The sequence below is a fragment of the Aplidium turbinatum genome, chromosome 7, assembly GCF_918807975.1.
Source record: "Aplidium turbinatum chromosome 7, kaAplTurb1.1, whole genome shotgun sequence".
NCBI lineage: Eukaryota > Metazoa > Chordata > Ascidiacea > Aplousobranchia > Polyclinidae > Aplidium > Aplidium turbinatum.
Window position 1 is genome coordinate 4,820,974 of NC_137478.1, and position 14,269 is coordinate 4,835,242.

The window sequence follows — 14,269 nt, forward strand, 5'->3', positions numbered from 1 at the left end:
AATCCTTGAAAACTAGAAATTCCACACAAAGTAAATTTTTCACTACATTTGGGTGGAGATGGTAGTGCCTCAATTGGATCATCCAGGACAGTTTTCTTGTCACAGCCTTCATGAGTCACAACATTGAGAGATGTGTTTAAATTACTACCAGCAGATAAAGTGGATATGTCAATAAAACTGTCATTAAGCTCATCGCAGTGCTTTGATGTTGATTGTCTCCTAGGATTAGATTTCTTACGTCTTCCCATCATTTAAAATACAAAACACATTTTGAGATTCTTATTCCTCCTGAAAACACAAAAACAAATAATAGAAATTAAATGATTGTCTGCAAACAAAATGCAAGAAGCAGAAGAATCTTTCAACTTCTAGACAAAGTTCTCCAGTCTGTAAGGAAGTTATAACAATACAATTTCCAGGCAAACTTTGTGTAGTAAATTCTTTATTTAAAAATAACAGAGAACTTTTAAAAAGCAATGTTATAAGTAGAATATTGTAGCATTGTATGACACATATGCAATAAGTTGGTCATACGTTTAAATAACATAAGTAACATATAAAATACAAAAATCAAAAACACCTAACAAAAAAACTGCAGTTCCTTTTAAAATAAACTTGGATAACTATGTACAGCTACCGCAAAATGACTTCGGACCTTTCTAAATTTTCAAGAAAAACTAACATTTTGTATATATATATACATATATATACAATGAAACCTTTCAATAAAAACAATCGACCATTCTTAATGTTTTGTCATTATTAAAATCTTCTTCACATTTTTCACAATCTTTGCATTGTTAGTCATGTAAAACGCACAGCTACAAACTGGCGTAAATTTTGCTGTACCGGTACGCAAAAAGGTCCGAAGTCATTTTGCGGTAGCTGTACAATTAAAACAACATTTTACAATAAAATCAAAGAAGTATTAGAAAAATTATTTCCACAATTTTAAGCTAATGGATTGACAAGGATTAAGAAAACACATGCACTCAAATGTTATGGTTTGCTTAATGTGAAATATTAGCATTGTGATGAACCAGAACTCTATATTGTCCACACAAAGAACATGCAAAATGTGAGTACCATATCTGAGAAGAAATTTGATTGATCCAATACTCATAGCTAATTATACTTGAAATGCGTTGAATGCTTATATATAGAACGTTGAACAATATATACCGTATGTGAACATAGTGGACAAAACAAACATTTCAAAAGTTTAAGAAATTGAAAATACAAAATTTTGCAAGAGCTCAGCTGTATACAATGCCTATGTATATATAACTCTTTTATCTGCACTTTCGTGACATTGTGTAATGTGCATATACAGCATAGGCTGGCCTAGTGGCCTAGCTACACGTGAATAACATATGAAAAATGTATTGCTAAGACCAATTTCTTAAACCTTTTATAAAAGCATTTTTGTAAAGTTTGACTTGGAATTCAAAAAAGAGCAGAAATATTTCAATAAATTAGGTAAATGAATATTATGTATAGAAGCCTACTCGTTAAAACTCAATGCGAACATGAAAGTGATTTATAGTATTTTTAAATGTTGTATAATATTCATCACAAATCAAGTTTAATAACCTATATCATAAAATATCAAAAAAGCTCAAAATGCAAAGAAGAACATGATATTTAAAACTTTTGGTATTTCAGCTACCGTTATAATGCATTGTAGCAGAACATCACAAGCACATAAATTGGTTTGGTGCAAAAACAGGCAAACTTAATGAAGTAAAACTGCTGAAATTTATTTGCAAACAAGAAGACCTGGCCAGCATAGATACCCCAATGTAGATAACTTCTTACCACCACAAGTAGTATTACTCCAAATAACTGCAAGAAGTATTTCAATGTGAGAAATTGAACAAAGACAACACCAACAAGAACATGAACAATAAAACGAACAAACTAAAAACATCTGCCCCTGCACTTATTTCATTGCAACAAACCCACTTCCTAAAAGCATGTTGGCAAACATCTTGTGCCACAGACTGTATAACAGGAGTAAAAGAATGCATTTTGAAAAAATCAGCTCGACATCACATGATCAACTAAATATACATTGCTTTGAAAGCAACTAATGCAATTTTTGACACTTGCAATATCAAAAACAACCCCAATTCAAAACATTCTATTACATCTTGTCAAATGCCAACTGTTCTAGCAAAATCAGTAAAATGGAAATGAATGAAATATTTTTAATAATAATAAGACAGGTTTTCAAGCTGAGTTATATTTCTTCAAATTTCTTCACAATTTCACTCTTCCAGTAGCATTGGTTCGACGGCGTACAGCGAGTGGAAGGCTAGAGTTTCGTTTATCTGGGTTCAATGGACAATGTCCAAGAGTATGAGCATTGTCACCACTTGCAAAACACAATGGACACACGTAACTTCTCAAAATAGGACACATGACCCGATTAAGGCTATCCTTGAGTTGATGTGACAAAACCCAATCATCTACCTCTTTATTGTTACGACAGAAAGAACAGCCAACAGCACCACGACGTTGTGGCCTCTGAACATTGACAAATTGTGAAATAGGTACTTGCTTATCATGCAAGTTGTCTGTTTCACTAAAAATAGGATTTCCACATCCTGAATATGAAACTGTGCTAGGCTGCAAAGTCGAAGTTGAACAAATGGGAGCAAAAATATCACTTGATGCATTGACAGAAAACGGAGAAACAGCTCTAGTAGAAGCAGTACTTGTTAGAAACCATGGCGCTGATGAGTCCAGATGAAAGCTAGGAGATAATGGTGAATTGGTTAAACTGCTTATACGTGAACTAAGTACAGGTGAAGAGATGTCAGAGTTTGTTCTATTTGAACTAAATGGGAAAACAGGATTAGTTGGACTGGTTGTACAGCTTGGTAAAAATGTGGAATTTCCAAGATTATGGCTACTGTTGTTAGTTGAGGCAGCATGAAATTGATTCCCAGTTTGTCTTAAATTATTCTGCATTGCTTGCTTTAAACGATACTGATGAAGTATCTCTTCTATACGTTTATCAATCCATGCATCAGATGGCGGTGCAGCAACATTGATAACCCGTTCTTCAGGCTGGCAGTTATCAACCTTTGAGTTATCTTGCTGAAATATACTTGACAAGCCTAAGTAATCATTAAAACGTAAAAATGGACGTTCCATTTTTTTTTAAAAGAAATATTTAACTTTATAAAGTCGTGGAAATGCTATGTCTAAATCTGATTATCTAAATATTCAATAATAACACACTTTATTGGTTAGACAATTGAGTAGGCCTAATCATAGGAAATCTCTAACAGTCTAACAGGGTAACATAAGTGCAAAAGTAAAGTAGTAAAATGATAGTGAACATAACTATAGGCTATGTAAGCACAAAAGGAGTGATACAACAGAGGGTTGCATAAATTACAAGGCTTTGTTTTACTCAATTGTACACAAAGTCAAGTCAAAAATTTATTTAAAGCAATTATCTGAAACCAGGAAAGAAAACAGCTGCATATTATTTCTACAACTGTGTGTGAAAGCGAGTGCTATGCTACAATCAACAACTCTTTGCATAGGACTCGATAGAATGACGATGCCATAACTATAATATCGCTCACCTAGAACCGAACTATGTTATGTCCAATTTTTGCAAAAATCACTTTTTCAACTTTTCTTGGGTTTTGGACATAGCTCTATCTGATGGCATGCTCAGATTTCTCTTATGTCAATTATTTTAGCTTTTAGCCTATGTTAAGTCCAGCAGAAATTTCAAAATTTTCAAACAGAACTGTGCTATGTCCTTCCCTGGACTTAACATAATGTCAACCTATTAACTGTGTCTGGACATAACATAGTATGTTGGACTTAAACTAGTTGCTACTTTTGACTGATTGAAAATGCTGGACATAATACATGTTGTGAAAAGGTGATCTTCTGGTTGATGTATTGATGATAAATTCTCAGCACATTTTTGACATTGTGTCACTCAGGGATGACACAGGCTGTGTAAGGCTGGTTGCTATGGGTCATTTAAAACCAATCCTACCATAGTGACAATCACTGATTTTAGCCAAGTTGTTGACTCCAAAAAATTTGTGAATGATTCACCACAATACTCACATATCATTCGAGGCTCAACTTTTGATTCTGGGGTCCACGTCTTTTAGGCGCAGACAGTTAAGCGCCGGTCAAATAGGTGCGCACACTGTGGCATCAGGATATTTAGGTGCACAGCACTGTGGCGTCCACTCATTTAGGTGCTATTCCTAGTAAAGTCTGCAGATTGTATCAGCTCAGGTTTGGCAAAACCTAGTCGAAGTTTTGACGAAAAACTAAGTTATTCTTCACTCAAGCCTACCACCCGCTTGAATATAGCCTACGGTATATTTTTTACTAAAGCATTGCCAGATACAGCAGCTTCACTCACTGAAGCCATGACTAACCACAAATAAATGCACGCGCATTAACAAAACAACATTTTTTTTTTTTCAATATAACATTTTGTGTGAAAAGCATTGCCCTACCTGCCAAGCTGATACAATCTGCAGACTTTTCTAAGAATAGCATGTAAATGAACGGGTGCCACAGTGCTCCGCACCTAAATATTCTGACGCCAGTGTTGCCGCCTATTTGACCAACGATCCAACGCCTAACTGTCTGTGCCTAAAAGACTTGCTCACTGATTCTGACGGTGAAAAAATACTGTGGACCAAGATTATGCAATTAAAGTTTTGCTAGGTAAATCCAGTCAAGCTATACTTCAAGTACAAATATTCAGAGTCGTCTTTCAGTGAGATAGACTTCATAAAATAAAGTCGACAGAGCAGCAGACGACTTGCAACTGAATTTTCATTGCCGTTAGTTATGGAACTACCCAAATGGTACAAATCACAGCTGGCAGTAAAAAAGGACAAAAAAGCCGATTTGATGAAATTATGCAAAAAAACCTCATTCCTCCACACCACCACCACTTTTATGCAGACATTCCAGAAGTAGCTGAACAGTGAACACCAATGCTAGTTTTGCTTTTGTTTCAGCTGGACTCATCTTGACTTCAGTACTCAAAAGAACTGTTGAAAATTCTGAGATACTAAGTATCAATTTTGCTGATATTTAGGTTGCAGAGTTATTATCTTTCCTTGTAATTTCATTATGTTGTTTGTTCGTTCTGTAGATACTGTTAGAAATTAGCATAGAGATTTTATTTAACCATTCCTTGAATTCTAGTTTCATGAATGCATACCAACTTAGTTAGGTTTGTGACAATGATTAAGGTTGTCAGATCAACTAATTTAGTAAACACAGTATTGTTTAATAACTTACAGTGTTATGATTGGGATGTTTTTTAATGTCGAGATGTTAATTTAGTTGAGCTGTTGGAGATTATTTCAAAGTCTGATGAAAGTTGGTGATTAGGCAGCTAAATTTGATATTCAGAAATCTCAGTTATGGTTCTATCTAACAAACGTGATTGCGGCATTGAGCAATAAATCTTTCAGCTATTTACTAGCTAGGTTTTTTGTGGAGGCCATGTACCAAAAGTCCAAATAAGACCTGGCACATTTTATAGCACTATTCCAGAAGATGTGTAAGAGTATGGCAAAGAAACAATTGAACATAATATAACACAAGTGAAAAGATTGTGGAGTACCAAAACAGGAAATCATGGTTCTACACTGTAAAAAAGTTTACAACTGCTACCTGGATGCTTCCATCTCAATTTATAGCTCCATCTAAAATTGTTTCAATGTAAAAACAGTGGTTATAACACTTCATTCGATTTTATAAATATGCTATGTCCATTATTTTATGAAATTACCAGTTAGAATTTTCAAAACCAAACAATGTTAAGCCTGTCCGATACTTAAAAAAAACACTATATTGCTCACCCTAGTGGTTAAAAAGTATCATAAATGATGCCCAACAACCAGCAAGATATTACTAGTCACACTGGTATAAAATATTGCATATATATCGGGAGATAATTTACAAAAACCCAATTCAAAATCTATTTTCCTGTTTTTCTCAAAACTTGAAAAACGGACATAACATAGTTCGGTTCTAGGTGAGCGATATAGTTACTTTTGGGTGCAACCTAATTCGTACCATGAACAATTCGTACCGTCAGTTCGTACCTTGAAAAGATCGAGAGAAAAATTTAAAAAAAGCCGAAGTCGCTGTTTGCAGCTTCTGTAAACATTTTAAAAGGGTTAGGGTATCGGTTAGGTATCCGCAAACAAACAAACTGAAAAGATCAAGAGAAAAAATAGAACATCGCTGATCGCAGTTTCCGCTTTTCTGAAGTTTCCGCATACATTTTAAAATTTCCATTAATGATCCTAAGAGTTTGCTGAAGTCGCTGTTTGCAGTTTCCGCAAACATTTTAAAAGGGTTAGGGTTGATCGGAGTTTCAGCAAACATTTTAAAAGGACTAGGGTTTAGGGCAGTGGTTCTAGGGATGGGCAAAATAGAATACCGAATATAGAATAACCGGTTGTGAAGCCTAACCGGTTTCAAAATGCGTATGAAGTCGGATAATTGAAACCGCTTTAACGATCCACTCCGTACCGCTCCGTCTGGTCGCAACGAATTCGCTGCAGCGAAAGTAGAATTGTTTATCGATTTAGTGCAATCCGGCATAGGAAAAACGTACAAGTTTCGTTGTTCGCATTAAAGAGATCTTTCTTGTCAAGCGCAATATTTTTGTGTAACTGCCACATCTGCTTCTTCAGAGAGATGTTTTTCAAGTGCAGGTTTAACTGCCACTAGTGTTGGGCAATATTGAAAAAAACAAAACGATACGATATTTGAAAAAACACTCGATATTTTTGTTCTAATTAAGAAAATAGTTTTTCAGTCTTTGAAATTAGCGTCGGCAATAAAAATGCCGAGGCCACATGAGCGCTTGTAAGGTTAGGGTTAGACATTCCTGCCAGTCGTTATGCCACAGCCATAGATTTGTTCCTTAGTCAATACCCTGATGGAGCTCTGCAAAAGAGGCGTGTGGATGGGTATCAAAACACGAAAGCGGCAAAACGTGGACGCTTCATTGCGAACGACGAAGACAGTGTAGATTTACAGCCAAGCGATTAGCCTCTTGATGTGTCTGATTCCAGTGATGACACGACAACCTCATTCTCTGATACAGCATCTGATGATTCCGATTCTGACAGCTAGTTCTTTATCAAATAGACTTTGTGTTGCTTGCAGTTTCCCAATTGTGCCGAAGTTATGTTAGTGCATACGTAAATCGAGGCAATCTTCACGCAGGGAGCTATTAACTTGTTACCGGTACCTGGTTGAGCAATTAACGTTATTTTATGATAATTCAACATCGCTAGATGTCGAATTAATGTAAAACAAACGTAAATTTCTTATTCGGCATTGTTATTACGCAATATAAACCCGCCGGGAAAATTAAATCGATTTGTGCTGACTCGAACGTTGAATCTAGGGATGCACAATACAGAATATCGAATCTTAGAGATTCGAATCTCAATGTATTCGAATCGCATTTGCAGTTTTTTTTCGAATATCAGGATTCGAAAATAAACCAGTTAAATGAAAAGTGTGCGACGTTAAACAAATGTAAAGTTGATATTTTCCGTTTTGCGCGCCGACTTTTTTCTTCATGGACTGTTTGTTTCAAGCGACTTTTTTCTTCCTTCATAGGGTTTGCGCAGTTATCAGAACTGCAGACATGCAGTGCGTTTCCGTGTGATCGTATGATGATGCATCGTATGATGCTTGATTTATTATATGTTGTATATACTCTGTTTGACATGTGATACTAATGCAATTCAATATAATGTATATACAAATATTTTTGCTTTTTGTTCGACATTATTTGGAAAAAATTGCCGTGTAATTTCAGAATAGATTCGAAATTAAGTATTCTAGAATAGCCAGGTATTCTGTATTGTGCATCCCTAGTTGAATCAACCCAAAATTAACTTACTTTTCCTCCCCATGAGTTATTTAACGTGAATTACCGTAACAGCGTGCATATCGCGTTGCTCGCTTTATCGCTACTTTTGATCTTATTACATCACAACAAATCAAACAATGCGGTCGTGATGGACTACTCTAGTATATTTTTCGCTTTTTGTTTTACATGTTTTGGTACAATTTTTTCGTAATAAACGTTTAATGCAATTGCTTCAACTTTTGCCGCTTGGCCTCGGCAACGTTTTTGTAATGGTTTGCAGTTACGAGTTAGGACTGGGATAGTTAAATCATTGCACGAAATTGAAATAAATATCGATATTGAAAAGATATCGTATCGAAAATTTTAACTCGATATATCGCCCAACACTAACTGCCACCAAGATGAGATCCCGTTTGACTGGTGAACATTTAAAAGCCTAAATTTGTTACACTGCAATAAGCAATTTTGTGATGTTCATTGTTTTTGTAAAATCATTAAAATGTGTTGATGGTAAAAACTGTCAATTATTCTAGAACAGATATCTGTATTCTATATTCGGTTTCAGTATTCTAGAATAGCTAACTATTCTATTTTGCCATCCCTAAGTGCAGGGTTGTCGGTATTTTACCCGACCCAAAAAAACCCAGATGGGTTTTTTTGAAAAAACCCACTTAAAAAAAACAAAAAACCCATAAAAAAACCCAGAGCATCATATTTGTCCAGTTTTTATTAAGGCAGTTAAAACAAAGGCACTTAAAACTAAGGCACTTAAAACAAACTTTAAATTAGGACTTAAGGATGTGATTGTGAAGTAAATTTCCAAGAATAAACTGAAAACGCAGTGGATATTGTACAGTACACAAAAATCAAGTAATGCCACTTTGTGTATACTACATTAAAACTCATTTAGAAGGCCTTATAGTTAAACTGGTGAAAGTACTACTCTACTGCAGTCTGTATATATGATGTGAAATGCAATTTAGGAGGCTATTTACCAATTACAGATTCTGGATTCTAATGCATGGCTGTTTCAGAGCATTTACCTAAATGGCCATTGGCAAAGCAATTGCTCATCCATTACTATATATATATAATATATATAAATGATAAAAATATTTAAACATGATGGCATAAATGCTCCTTGCCTTCAAATCTAAAGCAAATGATGCAATAATGTGATTTCTACCACGGTAGCATCAACTTGGTATAAAAATCAGTGGATGATGCAACATCCAACTTGATCTTGAAATTAATGGATGATGCAACATTCAAGCAACTAGTGCATTATTTTATTGAGTTATGCAAGCATGGTACTGTGAGTGAAAGGCACTTCATTCGTAAAAAGTAGTTTTGAGGTGAAATAAGCATAAATCTACCCTTTTTGCATCTTTTTTAAAAAAAAACAATAAAACCCCCAAAAAAACGGGTTTTTTTAAAAAAACCCGGGTTTTTCTCAACCCTGCCTAAGTGGTTCTCAACCTTTTTTGGCTGTTACCTTAATCTCCACCTTGAAGTGAGCCAATTACCCCCACAATCAATTTTCAAAAACAAAAGTGTTTATTGCTATGTATTTCAAAGGGCTAACTCAGTGGTTCTCAACCTTTTTGACCTTGCGGCACCCTATCAAAGAGATAAATAGTTTGCGGCACCCTGGTAAAACTGGATCAATTTTATGAGGTTTCTGCATTTCAAATAACTGTATGAAATAACAGAATGAGTTGTACAGTAGCCTATAGCGCGGGTAAATAAAGGTATTTATTCAAAAGTTAGTGTGAAATTTGGGCATGACTTCTTGCACAAAGGCCCTTAATATTTGGAGGCACATTCGATAAAGCCACTCGCATTTCTTCCTCGACTATAAGCAGTCGTTCTCGTTTTTTAGTTTTTATGTTCGTTAATACAGAAAATCCACTTTCACATAGGTATGACGTGGAAAACTGCAGCAAAAGCACAATAGCTTTCTTCCAAACGCAAGGTTATATATTCATTTTGAATTTTTATCCAGAACTCGTCGAGAGGCATCTGCTTGTGCATAAGCTTAAAATTTCCATTGTTACGAATGTCAATTAATTCTTCTTCTTCTTCTTTAAGATTCAAAACAATATGAGAGTCCAGTAAAAATGGATTTCTCGGTATCTTCGCAAAATAAAATCATGAAACCTTGCAATAATGATGCGTTTTAAACGTTTTTATGGAAAGAACAACAACGAGTTAAAATCTCTTTCACACTGTTTTTCCTGGTTGAGAAAACAAAGGCTTACCGCGGATTATCAACCTACCGCCAGCGACTTCCCCACTAAGCGACTCTCCAGAAAGGAGCAGGGAATAACTGGGAGACGCCAAACTTAATACGCACTGAAACCCGGTTAGAAATAAATAAATTTCGCTCTTAACGGGTTAAAGTTAAAATAAAGAATGAGCCGCAGTATTGCAATATCTCAATATCTCGCGGCACCCTTGAGCATTGCAATTGGCACCCCAGGGTGCCGCGGCACCCCGGTTGAGAACCACTGGGCTAACTATAACAATCAAAATGCAATGCAATATTATACTGAATAGAAGATAACAATGCGTCGTAAATATTCAATGCGAAGGTTGGGACTGGACTTCAGCAGCCAGCTTCGTGATCCTAGGCTTTGTGGTAGGCTGCTGAGGGCAATTTTTGTGTCGCTTTCGACATCCTGGCGATTGCGCTTCTTTGTCTTCATTCCCAAGATATATAGTTAAAAATTCTTGTTCACAGCGATACGTTGTTGAAAAAGATGTCAGGATATTTAATGCCCGTGTCGCTAATGTTGGTGAGTCCTGGAGCCTACGCCTTTCCCCTTGAAATCAAGTTTCTACGCTTTGTTCACTCGGAGTGATAAATTCTTCTTTGGCCGGAAAGTCATCATCATCTACCTGGCTGTCATCACATGTGAAGGGCTCAGTGCACCGTTGGAGACTAGCCGTATTCAAATTCGGAAAGTAGTTGTCCATCTTCTTGGCTAGCTGGCCTAAGTGGTCAGCTATGTCCTCCTTCAATGCCGCTGTCAACTCAAGTCCAATGCCTTCAACATACATGTCAAGCGTCTGAAACTGCGCCAGTGTGCCTCTTCCAACTCGCTTGTTCCACAATTTAACCTTTGCGATAAATGCTGCTACGGCTACGTTAGTGTCGATCACAGTTACATTCTTGCCTTGAATTAAAAGATTACCTTTGTTCAATTCACCTACCTAAGATATCAGCGAGATAGCACAGCTGGGATACCCACTGTTGGTTAGAAAAGTATTCAGCCAAGTCGGACTTCTTTTCTATCAGAAAAACATGGACAGCCTCACGAAGTTCGACCAGACGGGTTATCCTTTGCCATGAGACAGCCATCGTACTTTTGTGTGGTAGTAATACTTCGTATATTTTCCCATCTTCTTGCACAATGCACAGTTCTTTGTAAAGACGACTGTTCAATTCCTTCGCTTTTATAAAGTTTACAACCTTCACTTGCTTCACTGTTTCTAAATCGGGTCTCGTTACCCAGCAAAAATAAGCAAATTACGCCCTGGGGTAATTTACCCCCAGGTTGGGAACCACTGGTTTAGGGTGTTTCCGCAAACAAACAAACTGAAAAGATCGAGAGAAAAAATACAACAAAGCCGAAGTTGCTGATTGCAGTTTCCGTTTTCCGTAAAAATTTTAAAATTTCCGGTAATGATCCTAAAAGAGTTTGTCAAAGTCGCTGATCGCAGTTTCCGCAAACATTTTAAAATGATCTTGAGAGTTTTTGTTTGTTTGCGGATCTTTTCAAGGTATAAACTGACGGTACGAATTGTTCATGATACGAATTAGGTTGCATCTGTTAATTTTAAAGCATAATTTTCTATTTTTTTATTTCATTGTTTTTCTGCTAATGTACCGTACAATGAATTAGATTTATGGAAGTGGCTACATTTACAATAATAAATACAGGCGCTGTAAATACAGTCATCCCATGCCTAGGGTTGTAAAGGGGTGGAAAGTTTCCGGGAATTTTGGAAACTTTCCTGAAAACTTTCCGGGAATTTTGAAGGACCCGGGAATATTGGGGAATTTTCATTTGGCATTTATTATGTTTAAAAAATTTGTTAAATATTTCATCAATTAGAAAAAAATATCAAAAACCTATCTTAAGCATTTCTTATTTTCTTTAATTATTATAAACACTAATTTGGTGTTAATTAAGAATGAGGCTTATGCACACTTTTTTAATATTTAAAAAAATACTGATCAAGTGATCATATTTGGGAACACTCACACCAAGGTCCGCAATAGGCTCGCAAATGAAAGGATGGACAAACTAGTATCAGTCAGGTCAAACTTGGCATTGTTTGAGCCCTGTAAAGACAAGTCAACTCAAATTGAAGTTGACTCTGAAGTCGATGACGCTACCAGAACAGTCATTAGTACGGTACATCATCTGAAGTAGCCGAGCAGGAGGAGATGCTAACCGGCAGCAACTAGAACAACGACTTTGTAACTGACTCAGTATTGTTTTTCTTTGTAAAAAACAGATTGGTGATGATTCATTTTTGGAGTTATTAAACTAAACCATGTGTTTGTATGTTCTGAAGTATTTTAGTTATACATAGTACTTTTATTCTAAACAGTATAAAGCCATTATTTTCCTGTTTCAACATCAAATTAAGACTGTTTTGAATGTTTCCGAACATTCCCGAAAATTCCCGTTAATTCCCAAAATTTCCATGGAAAGTTTCGGCTCTGAAAATTCCCGGGAATTTTGCAACCCTACCCATGCCTTTTTTTAATCTTTACGGTATGTCGCTTTTACTGCGCATGCGCGCTGTCGCTGCAAAATAAAAAGTGCGTATATAACTTCTAAATTCAACTGTTTTTTGCCAAGTGAATCAGTGGCGCGTGCAATCTTTGTCTGGCTCGTACTCTCAAGGATATGAGTTTGATTCCACCAAACGGTATTTTTTTTTAAACTCAATTCTAACCCGAAGTGACTCAATTGTTAGGCTACGCATTTTTGTGGCCGTTCAGTTTAGTTTGTTTTTAGTTCTGACCATGACAACGAAAAAACAGTATGTATATGACAAACATAGCAGAGGTCTAGAAAAAGGTAAAAGCGACAAAACGCGGACGTTATAGTGTGTATGATAGCAAAGCAGGACAATCAGTTTAAAATATGGCACGGTCCTAACATCTAAAAATTTTATAAATGGAGAATTTTTTTATTTCAAATGTTAAAGAAAAAAAACTCACTAGCCTTTTTTTCTCTGTTTTAAATATATAAAAATTTTGTTAAGGTGTTACGACGATGCCACGGTTACAACTGTGCCATATTTCAAACTGATAGTCCTTCTTTGGTATCATGCACGCTATAACCTCTGTGTTTTGTCGCCTTTATCTTTTTCTAGACCTCAGCTATGTTTGTCATATAGCCTACTGTTTTTCGTTGTGATGGTCAGAACTAAATACGGCCACAAAAATGCGTAGCCTAACGATTGAGTCACTTCGGGTTAAAATTTAGTTTAAAAAAATAAATACTACTTATGGTATCGAACTCATATCCTTGTGAGTGCGAGTCAGACAAAGATTGCACGCGCCACAGATCTCTTGGCAAAAACAGTTGAATTTAGAAGTTATATATGCACTCTTTTCATTTGTTCTTTCGTGTTTCGCTTAGAAAGAGGTGAAAAAGTAAAAAAAATACACAGCAAGCGTGCAGACGCAGCAACAGCGCGCGTGCGCAGTAATAGCGACGTAAAGATTAAAAAAAAGACATGGAACGGTTGTATTTACGGCGTCGTAAGTGTAGCCACTTCCTAGATTTATCTGTTTTGCAAAAAAAAAACTTTCATAAATTTCAGATATTAAATTTTTTATTCTTGCTGATATTTAACATGATACGGTACTACCAGAGGTGGGCAGTAGCGCGCTACTTTTGTAGCGGCGCTACTTTTTTGGTAAAAGTAGCGGTAGCGGCGCTACTTTTTAGTTGGAGTAGCGGCTGCAGTAGCGGCGCTATTTTTATTCCAAAGTAGCGGTAGCGGCGCTACTTTTTTTCAGTTGCTACTTTTTTTCAGTCGCACTCCCGCTACCCGCTACTTTTTAATTTAAATTGAAAAAAATGCTTGTTTTTTTTGCAATCCTGGCGTGGTCAAGCAGCTATATAATCGGCTTGGTTGCAAAGTTTCGGTCTTTTCTAGCTGACGTCAACTTCTTCGGCGAATATCTCAGTGTGATGAAGCCTATCTGCCAGGCTTTAGACATTCTCCAGGGCGAGTCCAAGGCATATTACAGAGTCTTGCTTCCAACCATCACAATTTGCGGGAAAAAGTTGACCGAGATCAGTGATCTTGTGACCTGTGAAGAGT

General features: G+C 36.3%; 1 protein-coding gene across 1 annotated transcript; it reads right to left on the bottom strand.

Moving 5' to 3' along the window:
* Positions 1-288: 288 nt before the first annotated feature.
* Positions 289-3,222, bottom strand: LOC145774349 (uncharacterized). Its single transcript, XM_082585578.1, has one exon. The coding sequence runs from the start codon at positions 3,160-3,162 to the stop codon at positions 2,263-2,265; it is 900 nt and encodes a 299-aa protein (XP_082441704.1). The 5' UTR covers positions 3,163-3,222; the 3' UTR covers positions 289-2,262.
* Positions 3,223-14,269: the final 11,047 nt, after the last annotated feature.